We start from the raw sequence: 14590 nt of genomic DNA, 5'->3' as shown, positions 1-14590 counted from the left end.
AACAATTCTGAATTGTTTGTATTTTTTTTCTGAGGTGGCAAGAATTAAAATTTTAAAAGTATCCATAAAGTGCAGGTTTCTTTTCTTCACCAGTATTTCTCACACCCTGCAAAGTTCAGAAGGGGGCAAGACTGTAGCTAAACTTTTGGTAATCCTTTACAGGCTTTAAGTGAGGCTTGATTTAATGGCTGATGCCATGATTGAGTGTTGTCTTGAAAATGCATTTATATCCTTCTTACATTAGATTATTCTAATGCCTAGTTTTGTTACTTATATATGTATATATAAAAACATAAAATCTATATGTCTGCAGTTATTTTTCTGGAATGTTTTTTCTTCAGCTCTATTTTAGTCTGTCTTATTTTCCCTGCCTGTGACATTTGTTTCTATTCATTATGCATCTTCTCCTGTTTTAAAAGCAATAATATGTAGAACTTCTGGTGAGCATGCAGATTTTTTGACTCATTAGCAGTGACAGATGCAGTGCTCTGGTAACACTGCCTGTATCAATAAGCTCTTGCCTCTTGTAATTGGACAGTATTAATGTTTAGGAAGGCAATTGAATGAGCGTAAAAAGAGCTCACAAGATGGTGGTCTCCGCAGGTCAGCAGGCAGCGTAGTAAATCATGGTGAGGAGATGCAACTGCCTGCATGTGATGAAGTAACTTATTACCATTCCAGCTGCTGATTCACAAGTCCTGCAATTACAAGTGACAGTAGGGAGGCTGAGGAGGAAACAGGGAGCCTGCTCTGGCAAATTTCGGATGGAGGACTTGCGTTCATCTCCATACTCTAATCAGGGGGTGACAACATCTGAGGCAGGTCCCAGGGACATATGTCAGATAGTTCTGTGCCTTGGTTTCCCACCCAGGGTCATCTTGCTGCTGCAGCACGTGGATAAAAGCCTCAGACCTTCTGTGTACATACTCTTTTGTTGTGTGCTGTATTTCAAATGTCTTCTCCCATCCTTTCCTTTTCCCCTTAAAAATGTCTGTTTCTGCCCTTTTGCTTTTCTAGAATGATACAAAGGCTTTCAACCTGCCAAATTGTTCAAATACAAGCTAAGAAGTCATTATGCAGCACCTAACGAAGAAGTTATATTGGAACACCCTGAGCTCTGCCTTAGCACTTTCTAATGAATAAAGTTTTAGAAACTTATTGTTTATTGTTGTCCTGGTTTTATAGATTAAGAAATATATCAACTCATTTGTTTTCTAAGCTGGGAACTCAGGACATTCATAGTTTATACGCCTGAGTCATCTTGTAATTAAACCAGTATAAAGCATGGACAAAATGGAGATTCTGAGTTATTGTCTGGTGAGCCAAGGAAATAATTTATAATAAATGGTCCTTTTTGTGTATGAATGGGAAAAAAGATTCTGCCTGCTTTAGAGTTTTACAGCATTCACAGTCACTTGGCAGAAGTGTTCCAAAAACATCGTGTGCTTGTCACACTTTAACCTCATCTGGCAACTCAGCCCCACACAACCACTCCTTCAGTTCTCCCCCACCCCAGAGTAGGATGGGGGAGAGAATATGAAGGGCAGAAGTGAAAAAACTCTTGAATTGAGATGAAAAAATTGATAATGGAAATCGAATAATCATAATAACAGTAATAATAGTAACATAACAGAAAGGAAAATAAGAGAGGTATAAAACCCAACAAGGATAAGTGATGCACAGTGTAGTTGCTCACCACCAAGAAATCAATTCCCAGCCAGTTCCCAAGCAGTGCTGCTGCCCTTCAACCTCCTGCTGAGTTTATTGTTGAGCATGATGCCATATGGCATGAAATATCCCTTGGGTCAGTTGGGGTCAGCTGTCCCAGATAGCCCCTTCCCAATTCCTTGTGCACCCCCAGCCTCCTCACTGGTGATGAGCAGAAAAGGCATTCACTCTGTGTAAGCCCTGCTCAGCAATAACTGAAACATCCCTTTGTTATCAGCACTGTTTCCAGCACAAATCCAAAACAGAGCCTCATACTAGTTGCTGTGAGGAAAATTAAATACCCCAGCCATAATCAGAACAGCACTGAAGGTACAGACTTGCCCTGTTTTTGGATAGGTAGCGGGGTGCTGGCATTTCCAGTATGACTTCTTCAATGAGAGAGTTTAAATGGTGGTTCTCAGGAGTTTGCTTTCTATGACATGTAATTTTTAAGAACAGAATGTAACCATTTGAATAGAGAAAAATATAAGCAGATAATAGTTGTGAACAGTACTTCTACACACTTGATATTTTGAACGGTTCTTAGTGAAAAACAATGTTTGCTTTCTGAAACTTCAGAAAATACAGAGCTGGGAGCGCTCTCTGCTGTTTTTGATATTTCATGTGAACCCAACTTTGGAGACTGCCTCCTGTCATCACTCATGGAGTGAGTGAGATACGATGTAGGGACTCTCAGCACAGAGTGTCCCCAGTTTATCAACATCCTCTGACCTGTAGGAATCACAAATTGGCTTAATGACATTTGAATAATGAAACTATACTTTCATTTGAATAATGAAACTATCAGCTGTCAGTCTGTAACTCAGTACAGGAGGCACAAGCTGTGGGCCAGGTCCCTTGGCTGCTCTAATGGAGTGGTATAGTTAACCCTGCTGAGCTAATGTTAAAGGAATTTCCTTAGGTAGGAATTTCTACATGGCAGGGCTAAGCAGCCTCTCCTGACCTTGTCCTTCCCATTCCAAGCTCTGTTACTCTTCCAGAGGTGCTGAGAGTCCCAAGTGAGCTCAGTTTGGCCATTGCAGTGTTGAGCAGTTTCTTCTGGGGACTTCTCTTCCCTTTTTGGTCTTTGTGCAATAAGGTGGTGGTAAAAGAGGGATAAAGTGGCATTTTGAGTGTTTCCATGTGCAGTGATTTCTGCCTTTAGAAAAAAGAACTGCGATGACCGTGAGGTCTCACATTCAGAAAGTCACAAATAAAGAGTCAGTGAAACCGTGGTTTTCCACTCCACTGTCCATGTACTCATAGCAATCTGTGGTGTAGACATTTATATGGGGTAAGTGTTTGATATTAATGGCTTTCTGTATAATATGAATATATTTGGTGTCATCAATACATTATTATGTTTATTTATTTCAACAAACCCACATTTGTTCCATTTTTTTTCCCTCCAGAGTGACCGACTACTCATTAAAGGAGGAAGAATTATCAATGATGACCACTCCTTCTATGCAGACATATACCTTGAAGATGGACTTATAAAGTTGGTTTTACAAAATATTGAACTTTTTTTGCATGTTTGTTAGCATAGACTACTGTGATTTCTTGATGGTGCTGACTGAGATCTTGTGCCTAAATCTTGGTTACCTCTAGATGTGAGGCCATAGTAGAGGAGTGTTTAATTATTAAATTCTGCCATTTTATCTCTACTAAGATTAGATAAATAGAGAATTTCTTTACTGTAAATTGAAGGTAATTGCTTTTCAAAAAGTTCAGTCCTAGTTTCTTCTAAAATAGTCAAGGCAAGTATGACCTCTCAACACCTCTTTTTTCCCCACACCTACTCTGTGCAAATGCAGCCATGCTCTAAAGGGTGATATGGCATGGAAATCTGAAATAGGCCCCACGTTTCATGGTGTAAATGGTGACCTGCCACTCCTCAGTCACTCTCTTGGTTAGTCCTGAAGCACAACATGTTCTTTTCCTACAACATTGACCCTGAAATTAGCTCAGTGGACCAGAACATGGTGCTAATAACACCCAGGCTTGTGGGTTTGATCCCTGTATGGGCCATTCACTTAAGAGTTGGACTTGATGCTTGTGGGCCCCTTCCAACTCACTGTATATGCACTGTTGATGTGGCCCTTTTCTTTCCAAGAAATGGTTGTGATCTTCAAGCATCATAAAGTAGAAAGAAAATCCTGATTTATCAGGCTATAAAATACAGGAACTGGGAGAGTATTTGCTAGGTGAAAAACTTGAAATACATGTTACTGAGAGTCTGGGAAAGTATAACAGAGGAGTCCATGTACTCTGCTTGTCCTAGCTTGGCTTAGTGGACATGAGGGTCTCCAGCTTTGAAAATTTATGTGGCGTGTACAAACACGCTGATGTACACAAGGATCGAAGCCTTTTTGTTGATTACTAAACATTTTCACTAGTGACCTAAGAACTTGGTCTCCAGAGGCCATAATTTAATGCACAGAAATATAATTATGGTTATCTGGTAAATAATTAATTACCTTCTTGTTTTCAGAGCTCCTTAAGGATGTATCATCTGATTAAAGGTCCAATTCTTAATATAACTGTGGCTATTTACATTATTATAGTTCAGGATATTATAGCAGAAAAAAATCTGAATACCTGTATCCGTGCTTTTCTTTTTAATATTTGACTCTGCCTTTTCAGTTGTATTATTACTTGCATTGCAGAAGTGGCAAAAGGAGCATACTGTTATAATTGGAGAAGACACAAAATTCTGGACATGTATCTTTTTTTAATAGCAACAATCACCCAAGTTGTACTCTCTTTGATAGGTATTTTAGTTGAGTTTTTCTGTGCTTTTGTTAGTTCAGTTGCAAATTTCCTAGTAACACCAGCATCAGAACTGTTTTAACAACTAAGTGCATGAGATGCTGAGAGTCTGAAATTGCTGTGAATTTTTTTGCAATGATACTTGGTAGGTGGGTTAGCAATGCGAAGCTTTGACCTGCACTTGCTGAGTGCATGGACTCCCTCTGAAATCCTTGTGTGGATTCCTACCTCCCAAGATAGCTGGGGTTAATAATGAATAGATAGGGAAGATCTTAATTTTTAAAAGCCATTTATCTTTGCCCAAAGAGGCTCTTCAGCTCCAGAGTCCTGCCTGGTTTTCTGGACTGAGGTGACCCAAGATTTTTCTTTCTTTGTAAACTGTGCAAGAAGTCCTCTGAAAAAAATTAGCTAATTTGTGAGGGCAGCTTGCTGGGAGATGGGCTTGGGTTCTTACTGTGTTCAGATGATGAATTTTGCAGCCTAAGGAAGCACTGAGTTCGATCTCTTCTCCAGCTGGAACTTCCCATTGTGTCTGAATATTTAACATTATTGTTAAATATGGCTCAAGATCCTTTGGAGCAGAACCTTGAACCTCAGGCATCCACATTTCGGTTGATGCTCTAACTCTCCAGCTGCAGATCATGCTGATAATACAGAATTCTTGCCACAGAATGAAGCAGACACCAAACCACTCAGCCCAGAATAGGCAGTAGTGTCCTTGTTTTGCTGGGATATAAAAGGTCTGGATTAATTTTCTTATTCTGCAGCAGAAACCGATTGTAAAATAGAGGGTTGGGTTTCTCTTGCAGACTAATGAAATTAATAGGGTGTTTTAACACTTTTGTCCCTGCAGATTGTTCTGCAGAGAGAAAAGCAGATGTAACCTAGAGTGTGAAAATTAGCTACAGTTTAAGGATGGTAGATGCTTTTTCCTACCTATCAATGCTCAAACAGGATCCCAAGGTACAAGGGAGCAGTGGTGGATTTTTCCTACCTGAAACTTAAGCCCTTCACACTTAGCTGGCAGCTGAGAGACATCTAGGTGTTTAAATAGTAGTTTAAATATTTGGTAATTTAAATTGCTATTGGAATATAAATGATAAATTTTGCCTGCATCTACCTGTCTCTGTTACCACATGGGAAAATGAGCCCTGGTCTCAGTGCCAAGTCTGGTACGTGCTGTCCTCTGCTCCATCCCTGCCAAGGGGAATGGTTGGGTCCCTCTGGGCTGGAGGCACATGGTGGGTGACTGGGGATGTGATCTCCAGAGCTCCAGGTGATCAGCCAGGTTAGGAAGAGCCTCAGATGCCTGAAAGAGTCCTGGGCTTGATAACCATAGAAGTAATTCCACAGAGTTCTGGGAGAGGTTTTCAGCTTTCTTGGGGGAAGCCTGGGAAGGGCTGAAGCCTGCGGCTTCTGTTGTATTTTAATCAGCTCATGTACAACAGAATTTACCAGCTTATTCAACTCAAAGTGGTAGACAGTATCAATTTCCCATTGGTCTGAGTTTTCTAGTAGCTGGTGTATCAGAAAAGCAGCTCATCCATTTGTACAGTGCCTGGAACAAAGTTATCTGCACTATTGTATTTTTTCATCCACAAGTAACTGCACCCCATTCTTATTCATGTACACTTTGCATTAATGAGTGAGCAATTCAGGAATCCTGAATCCAGTCACTTGATCTCCTACTTTCTGTTCTAGTCAGTCTGAATTAAAATAACCTTGAGTGCCACTGAAGATCAACCTTCTCTCACCCTTAATCTTGATGCTGGGTCAAGAGATGAGAGTTCTGACAGGTAGTAATGCAGCATCATGCTGCACAAAGACCATGTGGTCCCATGTTACTTAAAGAGCTGAATAGGCTATTACTCGACTGTACACTGAAGGTAATGAGCACTGAGTCATGAAAAAGTTTTAGTCTATAGTTAGCACTCTTTCTTCTTTAGAGAGTATGTATCTTCTTGAATAGGTAACTGGTAGAAACTGACTGTGGAGGAAAATAAAAATTAATTGCTTTAATATTTTTGTGTAGGTTTTCTTTACTGGTGTTTTTAAAGGGTGTTAATTCTTGGAGTGCAATTACACTTTTGACATACTCAAAGAAGATTGGACATAGTGAATATTTTTCCCAGCTCAATTTTTTTAGCCGCACAAATGCTGTACAAAGGCAGAGGGTTGTTCTGGTTAAAATCTTGGGACTGGATTCAGCTACTGAATGTTAGTGCAATGCCATCATTACACGTGGGGCTACCTAACTATGCAAGCACTGAATCTGCTCATGAGTGGAATGTCTTATGGTATGCCCTTTTAAGTCAGATTTTAACAGCAGAGGAGCTTCCTGTAACTTTTGTTTGCACAATTGAATGTGCTGGGCAGCTGCTGGCTTTTGCATAGACATCAGTTCCCTGTGTGTCAGGGTGTCACTGACAGTCTGTGTGGCTGTAAGCAGGTTGTGACAACCTCCCAGTGTTGCACATGCTGGTGACTGTCAGAGGCCAGATGTGGAGTTGTACAGCTCCAAGCCATGATATTTCCAGCTCTCACAAGAAAGTGCTTTTGGATTTGTTCAGTGCTGGGTGGCTGAGACCCCAGCTCAAGGATGCTGGTGGGAAGTTTGCTAAAATGGCTGTGCTTCCCTTCAGCCAAAGCCTGGAGCACCAGGGGAGCCAAGCTGCTGGAGGTGACATTTTTACATAGCATATGAAACAAATTCTTGACCTCTTGGAGCTATTTATTAACTCTAGTGGTTTGATCAAATTCCAATGTGAGTAATTATCTGTGGGGGTTTTTTTCACTGGTTTTAATTAGCAGTTATATTCACTTTTGGTTCTAGTTTGTTGCAATCAGCTGTTAATCAGTTGCTGTGTTTTGATCTGTAAGTGGGAGTTGCATTTTACTATGGGAGAAACAGATTCAGCACCTCAAATGTCTGGGGTATTTGTTCAGATGCAGATAAATGTTATTTTATCCCAGACAAAAGGAAATTAATACAAGGACTGTGTGTCTGCAATGTGAGATAAACTAAGTTATCTTAAACTACCTTACAGTTGCCTCTAAGCCCAGATACATTATGGTGTAACACTGCAGAGGTGTGGCTTCCACAGACCCATACCTTTCCCTGTTTGGCACCATGCAAAGTAGACTATCAAAATGTTGTGTGGCTTTAAAAGTTAAAGGTTAATTTATTTGCAGTTGTGTTCATGAACACTAAAAGTATTTTGATCATAAGTATCTGGAGTTTGCCTCATACCAGCATGGGGGGGGAGATTAATATTTTTAATAATGAAAAAAAGTTCCTGCTTTGTAGACCTGAAGGGAAAAATATGGCAACAGTTAATTGTCATTTTTCTACACAGTTAAGTAGATGGTTTCACTTAGTTTTAACTTCAAGAGGAGGATGAAGGATATGTGTCATGGTGTTAAGGTCTCTTAAATATGTATTTCTGTATCTTAGGTTATTTGAATTTCTTTTTAATTGATGACAAACTAATTATAACGCTTTCTGATGTGCCTTGTGCTTCTGCCATACATTTTTACAATTCCAGCTTGCTGTAATAGTTGATCTTTGTTTTTCTGTTTCATTTAAGAACTTAATATACAAAACTGGAACCCCCAAGAGAGCATTAACTGTACATAATTCTAATTGCTTAAAGATTGGAATCATATAAAGAAAGGATCAATTTTTAATGCTGGTACATTACAGATCCTTTATTGGCCACTAGAGTAATGAAAAGTGAGCCAAGCACATGGCTCAGTGAGGCAGGTCGCCTGGACTTTGTTGTGCCAGTGCTGGGCAGGACAGCCAGAGCAGGTGCTTGAGCTTCACCTTTCCTGTGGAGACCCACCTCCTTCTGTATGGCCCCTGGGTTCCTCTGCCCTACGTGCTTCTATCCTCTGTACTTATTTGTTTAATTAAAGTAATACTGGCTTTCCTTGCTGTCCAGGCAAATAGGAGAGAATCTGATTGTTCCTGGAGGAGTCAAGACCATAGAGGCCAATGGGCGCATGGTTATTCCTGGGGGAATAGATGTCAACACGTACCTACAAAAGCCCTGCCATGGGATGACTGCAGTTGATGACTTCTATCAAGGCACAAAAGCAGCGCTAGCAGGGGGCACCACCATGATCAGTGAGTACTAGCAATGCTCTCTCTTCCCACGCCAGCCTGAAGCCTGTGTAGCACATGTGAGGGTAGCTACTGGTAGCTCCAGACTGATTTTCTGAGATCTTCTGCAATGAATCTTCAAATTTCTGGGCACTGTGTTCAAGATCCATCCATCATTTTCACTCAGGGTTGGCCTGAAATTGAACCTTCCCTCAGAAAGAAATAGCAGCATGGACAATTGTCTCATGGATTTTACTCTGAAATACAGAACAAACACTGGGGGTAAAATACATACTCTTGGGATTTTTGAAAAACAATGTAGGTAGTGCTTGAAGTACATGGCACAGAAAATCTGACAAAGACCTGCTTTTCCCACCTAAATGCCATTTCAAGGGCTTGGGAAGTAACAAGATGCTTATTTACGAACTTGGATTTGGCAGCAGGAGTTGAGGAACTCCTTACTAGAGATGTGCTAGAAGAACATCTTTCTTGGTGGAAGGAAAAAGTGTTTCTAATTGTTAAAGACCCTTCTTCGGTCTACCAGATGGGGGGACAAGATTTATCTTTCCTACTAGCAGTGACTTGGCCTTGGTTAGATTTTGTGAGGCTGTTGCTCAAGTGACATAAATTGTTGTAGCTTCCTTGTGCAGAGGAGCTTCCCAGTGGAGTTTCACTCCCACTGCATTGCAATGTGGCTTTTTTGTGCTGAGTGGTGTGATCTGTTACCTGTGTTCAGCAGCAGGTATTGGATGAAAGAATCTCTGGCAATAAGCACAGAACACACTGCTGTTCATTCTTTTGGTTAATAGCTTTTTTCAGTCTGTGTTCTTCAGTTGAGGCTTCATATGCAGTGTTAGACTTGCAAATGCCACTAGTAAGCCCATCTTGCTTTGTTTCCATACTGCCTTTTGACCTAGCGCTGCAACAAGAAGTACATATGCATAAGTAGTCATGTTTTTATGTCAGTAGACGTTGTGGCATCCTTAGATGCAGAAAGTCTTGAGGCAGTGAAGATGCTGTGGTTGCAGGGCATTCAGTCTACTGTGTATTGTGGCCAAGTGTTTGTCCTCATCCCCATTGAGACCTTTGGCTGTATGCCCAGTTTTGGCTGCTGAGAAAACATTGAACATCTGCACTGATGTATTGGTAGGGCAGTGGGCCAATTCAGTGAACGCTGGGCACTGGTTAATAATTGTGCTTACTGAAATACTTAGAAACGGACACATCAGACAAGAAATACAGCGAAGTCCAGAACCTGTGGTCTCTTACAAAACATTAAAGAGAAGGACAAATGTTTCCTAAACTGTGAGGTGTTTGGCTCTCTCTTTGTGTATCTATTGATCCTGCCCCAAGCAGGTTGCCAGAGTTATCTTTAGTATGGACCGTTCACAAAGTCTGCTGCACCTGTGACAGCAGGACCTGGCTGACACCCCAAAGGAACAGTCTGCACACAAAGTGCCTCCAGGGCTGCTGTCCTGGCTGAGGTGCTGGGAGACTGCTTACTCACAGGCACTGATGAAATCTGAACAGTGGGCATGCTGTCCAGCTAACACACACTCAATCTCGTTTTCAGTTGACCATGTGCTTCCAGAACCTGGATCGAGTTTACTGACCTCCTTTGAGAAGTGGCATGAGGCAGCTGATACCAAATCCTGTTGTGATTACTCACTCCACGTGGACATCACCAGCTGGTATGATGGGATTCGAGAAGAGCTGGAAGTACTGGTGCAAGACAAAGGTTAGTGAGTGAAATATAGTAATATTTTTTTGTTTTACTGAAATATTACAGGGAGTTTTGAAGTATTTTAGTCAATGCACAGGCACTGGTTATGCTGTCCTGCACTATCTTGAACTTGTATTTCCACTTGTTGCTGTGTAAAATGAACCTAAAACTTTGTGCATATATATAACTTCGTGCAATATAGGCATGGAAGATTTAAATGTGTGGTTGTCAGATACAAATGCATAATTTTGTGCTTGCTTGTACATGTGGAAATAGGCTCAGGCATTGCTGCATAGGTAGATTTTACTTGAAGGTAAACTTAGAGATCAGCATTTAGGATAATCAGCCCAGTCACCTCAGATCCTCTATTTAGAGAATGCAAAAAATGAAACATTTCAAGGTAGGGGTTCAAATTTTAACTAGACTGGAATCTGAGATTCAGCTGCCTCAAATTAAGTCCAAATATGTAAAAGCACATGTGTCTGTGAAACTGTCACTACAGGCTAAATCTCATTTCTTAGCAATGACTTAGGATAATTTGCTGAGACTTGATTTTTTTTTAATAAAACATACCTGTATTTTTAAAAAGGTTCAAGTTGTTAGAAAAAAGGGATGCTAACGTTAGGTACCTAATACTGAAAAAATGTCCTGATTTTCTCAAGTGCTTCATTTCCAGTGGCTTTCCCTGAAGTTACTAGAACATGCTTTGTTTCAACACTTCCAAAAAAAAGGTCACTTTTTTAGGACTTTAAGACAACTGATTTTGACTCAGTTCAGTTAAGAGGTGTACCTTCTATCATGTGAGATGCTATGAATTATCGTACGGCTCCATCTGCCACTCCAGAGTAGCACAAATGAAAGCTCTCATAAATACATATCCATGCATGCCAGTTTGATATATGGATGGCATCTTGGTGGCACCAGATGCCCATGTGTGGGCTATTTGATCTAGCCTTCAGAAAATACCTAGCTTAGATCTTGTTCCTTAAAATTAGGCATAACAGCATGGATTTTCTTTCCATAAATACATATTTTCAAATATTTTTCACTTGATACTTTCCTTGAAAATATATACATTAATTACGTAGTATTTTCTGACATGGTATTCCATTTCTATGGGCAAATCAGAATGATCCCTTGTATTAGGAAACTTAAATGATATGTGTATTCAGCATCCTTCGTAATGTGTGGTGCTAGTGATGACTTAGATGTGAAGGATTCTCTTTGTGGACAAATGTACTGTCAAAGCAGAAACACAAAGCAAAATGCTATTTTTAAGTGAGCAGTTGTTTGCTGAGAAGCCATGGAGGTGCAGTCACCTAGGGAAGTTTATCCCATATCACAGGATGCTGGCAGTACATGTGTTGTATAACCAGATTTTAGGCAACCAAACACTTCAGTCGTTAAGACTGCACATAATTTAGAGAAACTGCAGCTGGTCTTACATAGGTCTGTAATATAGGTGATTTTTACAAGGTGATGACATCTGTCAGCATTGGTTGTGGCAGGTCTGTGCTGTTGCTCTGTGACCAGCATTAACGTGAATCCACTGCTGTGCATTAGCTGACTATACTCTCAGACAACTATACTGTGCCTTGTTTCAAGTGTTGGGTGGTATTTTCCAGAGCTGCTCGATCACAGATGGCTCAGCACTCCCAAATTTGCCTGAGGGTTTACATTAAAAGTGTGATGCAGACAGTTTAATAGTTTTCTCCAACTATTGAAATGTGAGTTTTCAATAAAAATCTGACCTGCCTTTTAGTTGTCAGGGGAAGCAGGAATCTGTTCTTCAGTTCTGAACTAGGATGTATGATGGGGCTTCTCTAGTGGCAAGAGCCATTATATCAGGAGACATAAGGTAAGAATGAGTATGAAAGCACAAGCACAATAGGAAATACTTCAGTGTGGCAAGGGCTTTCAGATTAATGGGTGATATTTCCTGATAATTGGAAACATTTGAACCAGCTGGTGCAAATAGACTTGATGTCAGTGGAGTAACCCTGGTTTTCATCAGCTGGGAATCTGGACTGAATTTGTTGTCGGCTGATTGTGGATGAAGCAGCTGAGTGACAGGGCTCAGCTCATTGAGTTTCAGTGCTGCATATGTCTAAAGCAATCAGCATGACTAACAGGGAGCTCACAGGGTGGCTGTTGAGGTGCCTTGTCATTAGGTATAATTGAACAATTAATCAGTTTTAAATCAATACAAAGCTAATTTAAGAAGACACAAGCTTTGGAAGGGCCTGGAAATTTTGTAGAACCAAATACTGATTATAAAGACTCAGGCTTGTAGCATTTCTGCAGCTGTTTTGGAATTGGTCTTCTCCAGTATATGCAAAGGAACAAAAGCCTGAAATTGCTGACAGGGGCCTCAGTGATTTCTTTGACTTTATCGCTGTTCAAAAAAACCTGTAGTTCTGCCTGAAATGTGGAGGGGATCCTGTTGAGTACTCCTGGTGTGAGAGAAGTGGGGTGTTAACAAGAATATAGTGTGTCACAGATGTTAAATGTTAAGGTCAATAGGCCATGGACCAAGGATTTTGAAAAGCTGCAGAATTCCAATGAGTAGGTCAAGACACCAGATCAAGGCAAAGAGTTTTGGATACCTTTATGTGTAACTTTGTGCTCTTTATATGTGGTATAGGTACTCTCAGAGACAGAATGGTTGACACCATCTCCCCTGTTAGCTGTAAGGGCAGCCTACGAGATGCTCTTCCACTGTGAATGTGTCTGAGGTGGCAGCTGAGGGTTGTATGGTTGTGTGTTTACATGGGAGAACTCTTCTCTGCACTGGAGGAAGGAGCAGGCCCAGGATCCCTTCTGGGATCCCTTCTACTCTTACTGATTTGAAGGAGTACATCAAACAGAATGGGAGCAAAACTCAGTCATTTTACTGAGGTCTGAAGAGGACCTCAGAGGATACAAAGGCAATAAAAGAAAAAAGGGTGAAAATATGCGTTACTTGCATCAGTGTACCTCTGTCAACCACAGTACTCAGAGAAAACTGCCTTATCTCCTGAAGGACTGGAATTAAGTGAATTACCTTTGGCTAGATCTTGGAGGATAAGGGAGAGCAATAGGTAACCCAGCTCTTTGTTTACAGTGAAATGTGTAGGAGAGGATTCAGTCCCATGCCATCTCTGAGGTTAGTAAGCATGGCTTGGGCCAGCCCTAACACACCTCTCATTGCTTTGTGTGTGCAAGGTGGCTCCAGGGTGCCGCTGACATCTGAGATATGGGGTGAGTTTGAGGAGAGAAAATTGAGCTTTCCTCCAAGGCAGGTAGGGTGGATGTGCCGGGTCCTGCTGTCGGAGACAGAGCTGAGGGCATGAGGCTGCAAGCACTGGCCCCAGGGAAGGTGTGGTCAACTTGTGTTGTAAAATGGGATCATACTGAGTACTTCAAAACTGTAATGAGGAATAGGTGGAAGGATTACAGTTAGTAAAGGCCATGTGTGTTTTCTGAGGACTTAATAAGTAGGAAGACAGGAAGAAAGGATGGGCTGATGGGAGTCCATGTTTCAGGCTGGATTTTCTCAGCATGGAAGTCAGCAAGAAGTGGCCAGCTCCTGCTTTGTATTTCTCTCTGAGCTGCCTGGACTTAGCAGGAAGACATAGTACCAGGGATCATTTCAGTGTTTCAACCTGCATGTATCCTGGGGTATTTTAGTCCTGTAATTAGGAATAAACAAATTCTCTTTGTGTGTGTGTGTGAGCAGCCATACCCTCTGCCTGAGGATGTATTTGCTCATTCTGCACTCATGAAGGACTTACATCTTCATCAGAGTGCCTTATTCATTTTGTGTAGATAACATAAATAACATGAAGAGATCTCTTTCTCTCCTTGCCGCAGGAAGCAAAGTTTTCATCACAGCCATTTTGAAATGCAGCATACACAGCTTAGAATTTACTTTTGTTTTAAGCCAGAAAAGTCTGAAACGGTCCATCTACCAAACTGGGGATCTTGTCAGTAGGTAAAGAGTAAGACAAATTTATAAAGTAATATGAATTCATATATATGGAAATTATGAACAGAAGATGTTTTCTAATTCTTGTTCTGTTAGAATGCAGACCTGTATAAATAACCAAATATTTGGAATAAATAGCAAAACTTGTAAGGATTTGAATGCAGTTGGTTCTTGGCAGCCAACACTCAACACTAGCATTTCTTATGATTTTTAAAATTTGAGGCTGCCATCCTTCATGATTTTGTATGACTGCCAGCATTTGGAAGGTGGAAGGAGAGAAGTGGTGAGCTGCCTGTAAAACCAGTTTCAGGCTTTG

General features: G+C 40.9%; 1 protein-coding gene across 2 annotated transcripts in view; it reads left to right on the top strand.

Annotated features, from left to right (window-relative positions):
* Positions 1-14590, top strand: part of CRMP1 (collapsin response mediator protein 1) — a 49951-nt gene that overhangs the window by 14123 nt on the left and 21238 nt on the right. For both annotated transcript variants that reach the window (XM_071556818.1, XM_071556819.1), the window contains exons 2-4: positions 3120-3208; positions 8424-8608; positions 10158-10322. In XM_071556818.1, coding sequence (XP_071412919.1) covers positions 3120-3208; positions 8424-8608; positions 10158-10322 — 439 coding nt within the window. The remainder of the gene's footprint in view (positions 1-3119; positions 3209-8423; positions 8609-10157; positions 10323-14590) is intronic.

Source organism: Pithys albifrons, chromosome 5 (assembly GCF_047495875.1).
Source record: "Pithys albifrons albifrons isolate INPA30051 chromosome 5, PitAlb_v1, whole genome shotgun sequence".
Lineage (NCBI taxonomy): Eukaryota > Metazoa > Chordata > Aves > Passeriformes > Thamnophilidae > Pithys > Pithys albifrons.
Note: the sequence above shows the minus strand (reverse complement) of the source record. Positions and strands in the feature narration are given on the sequence as shown.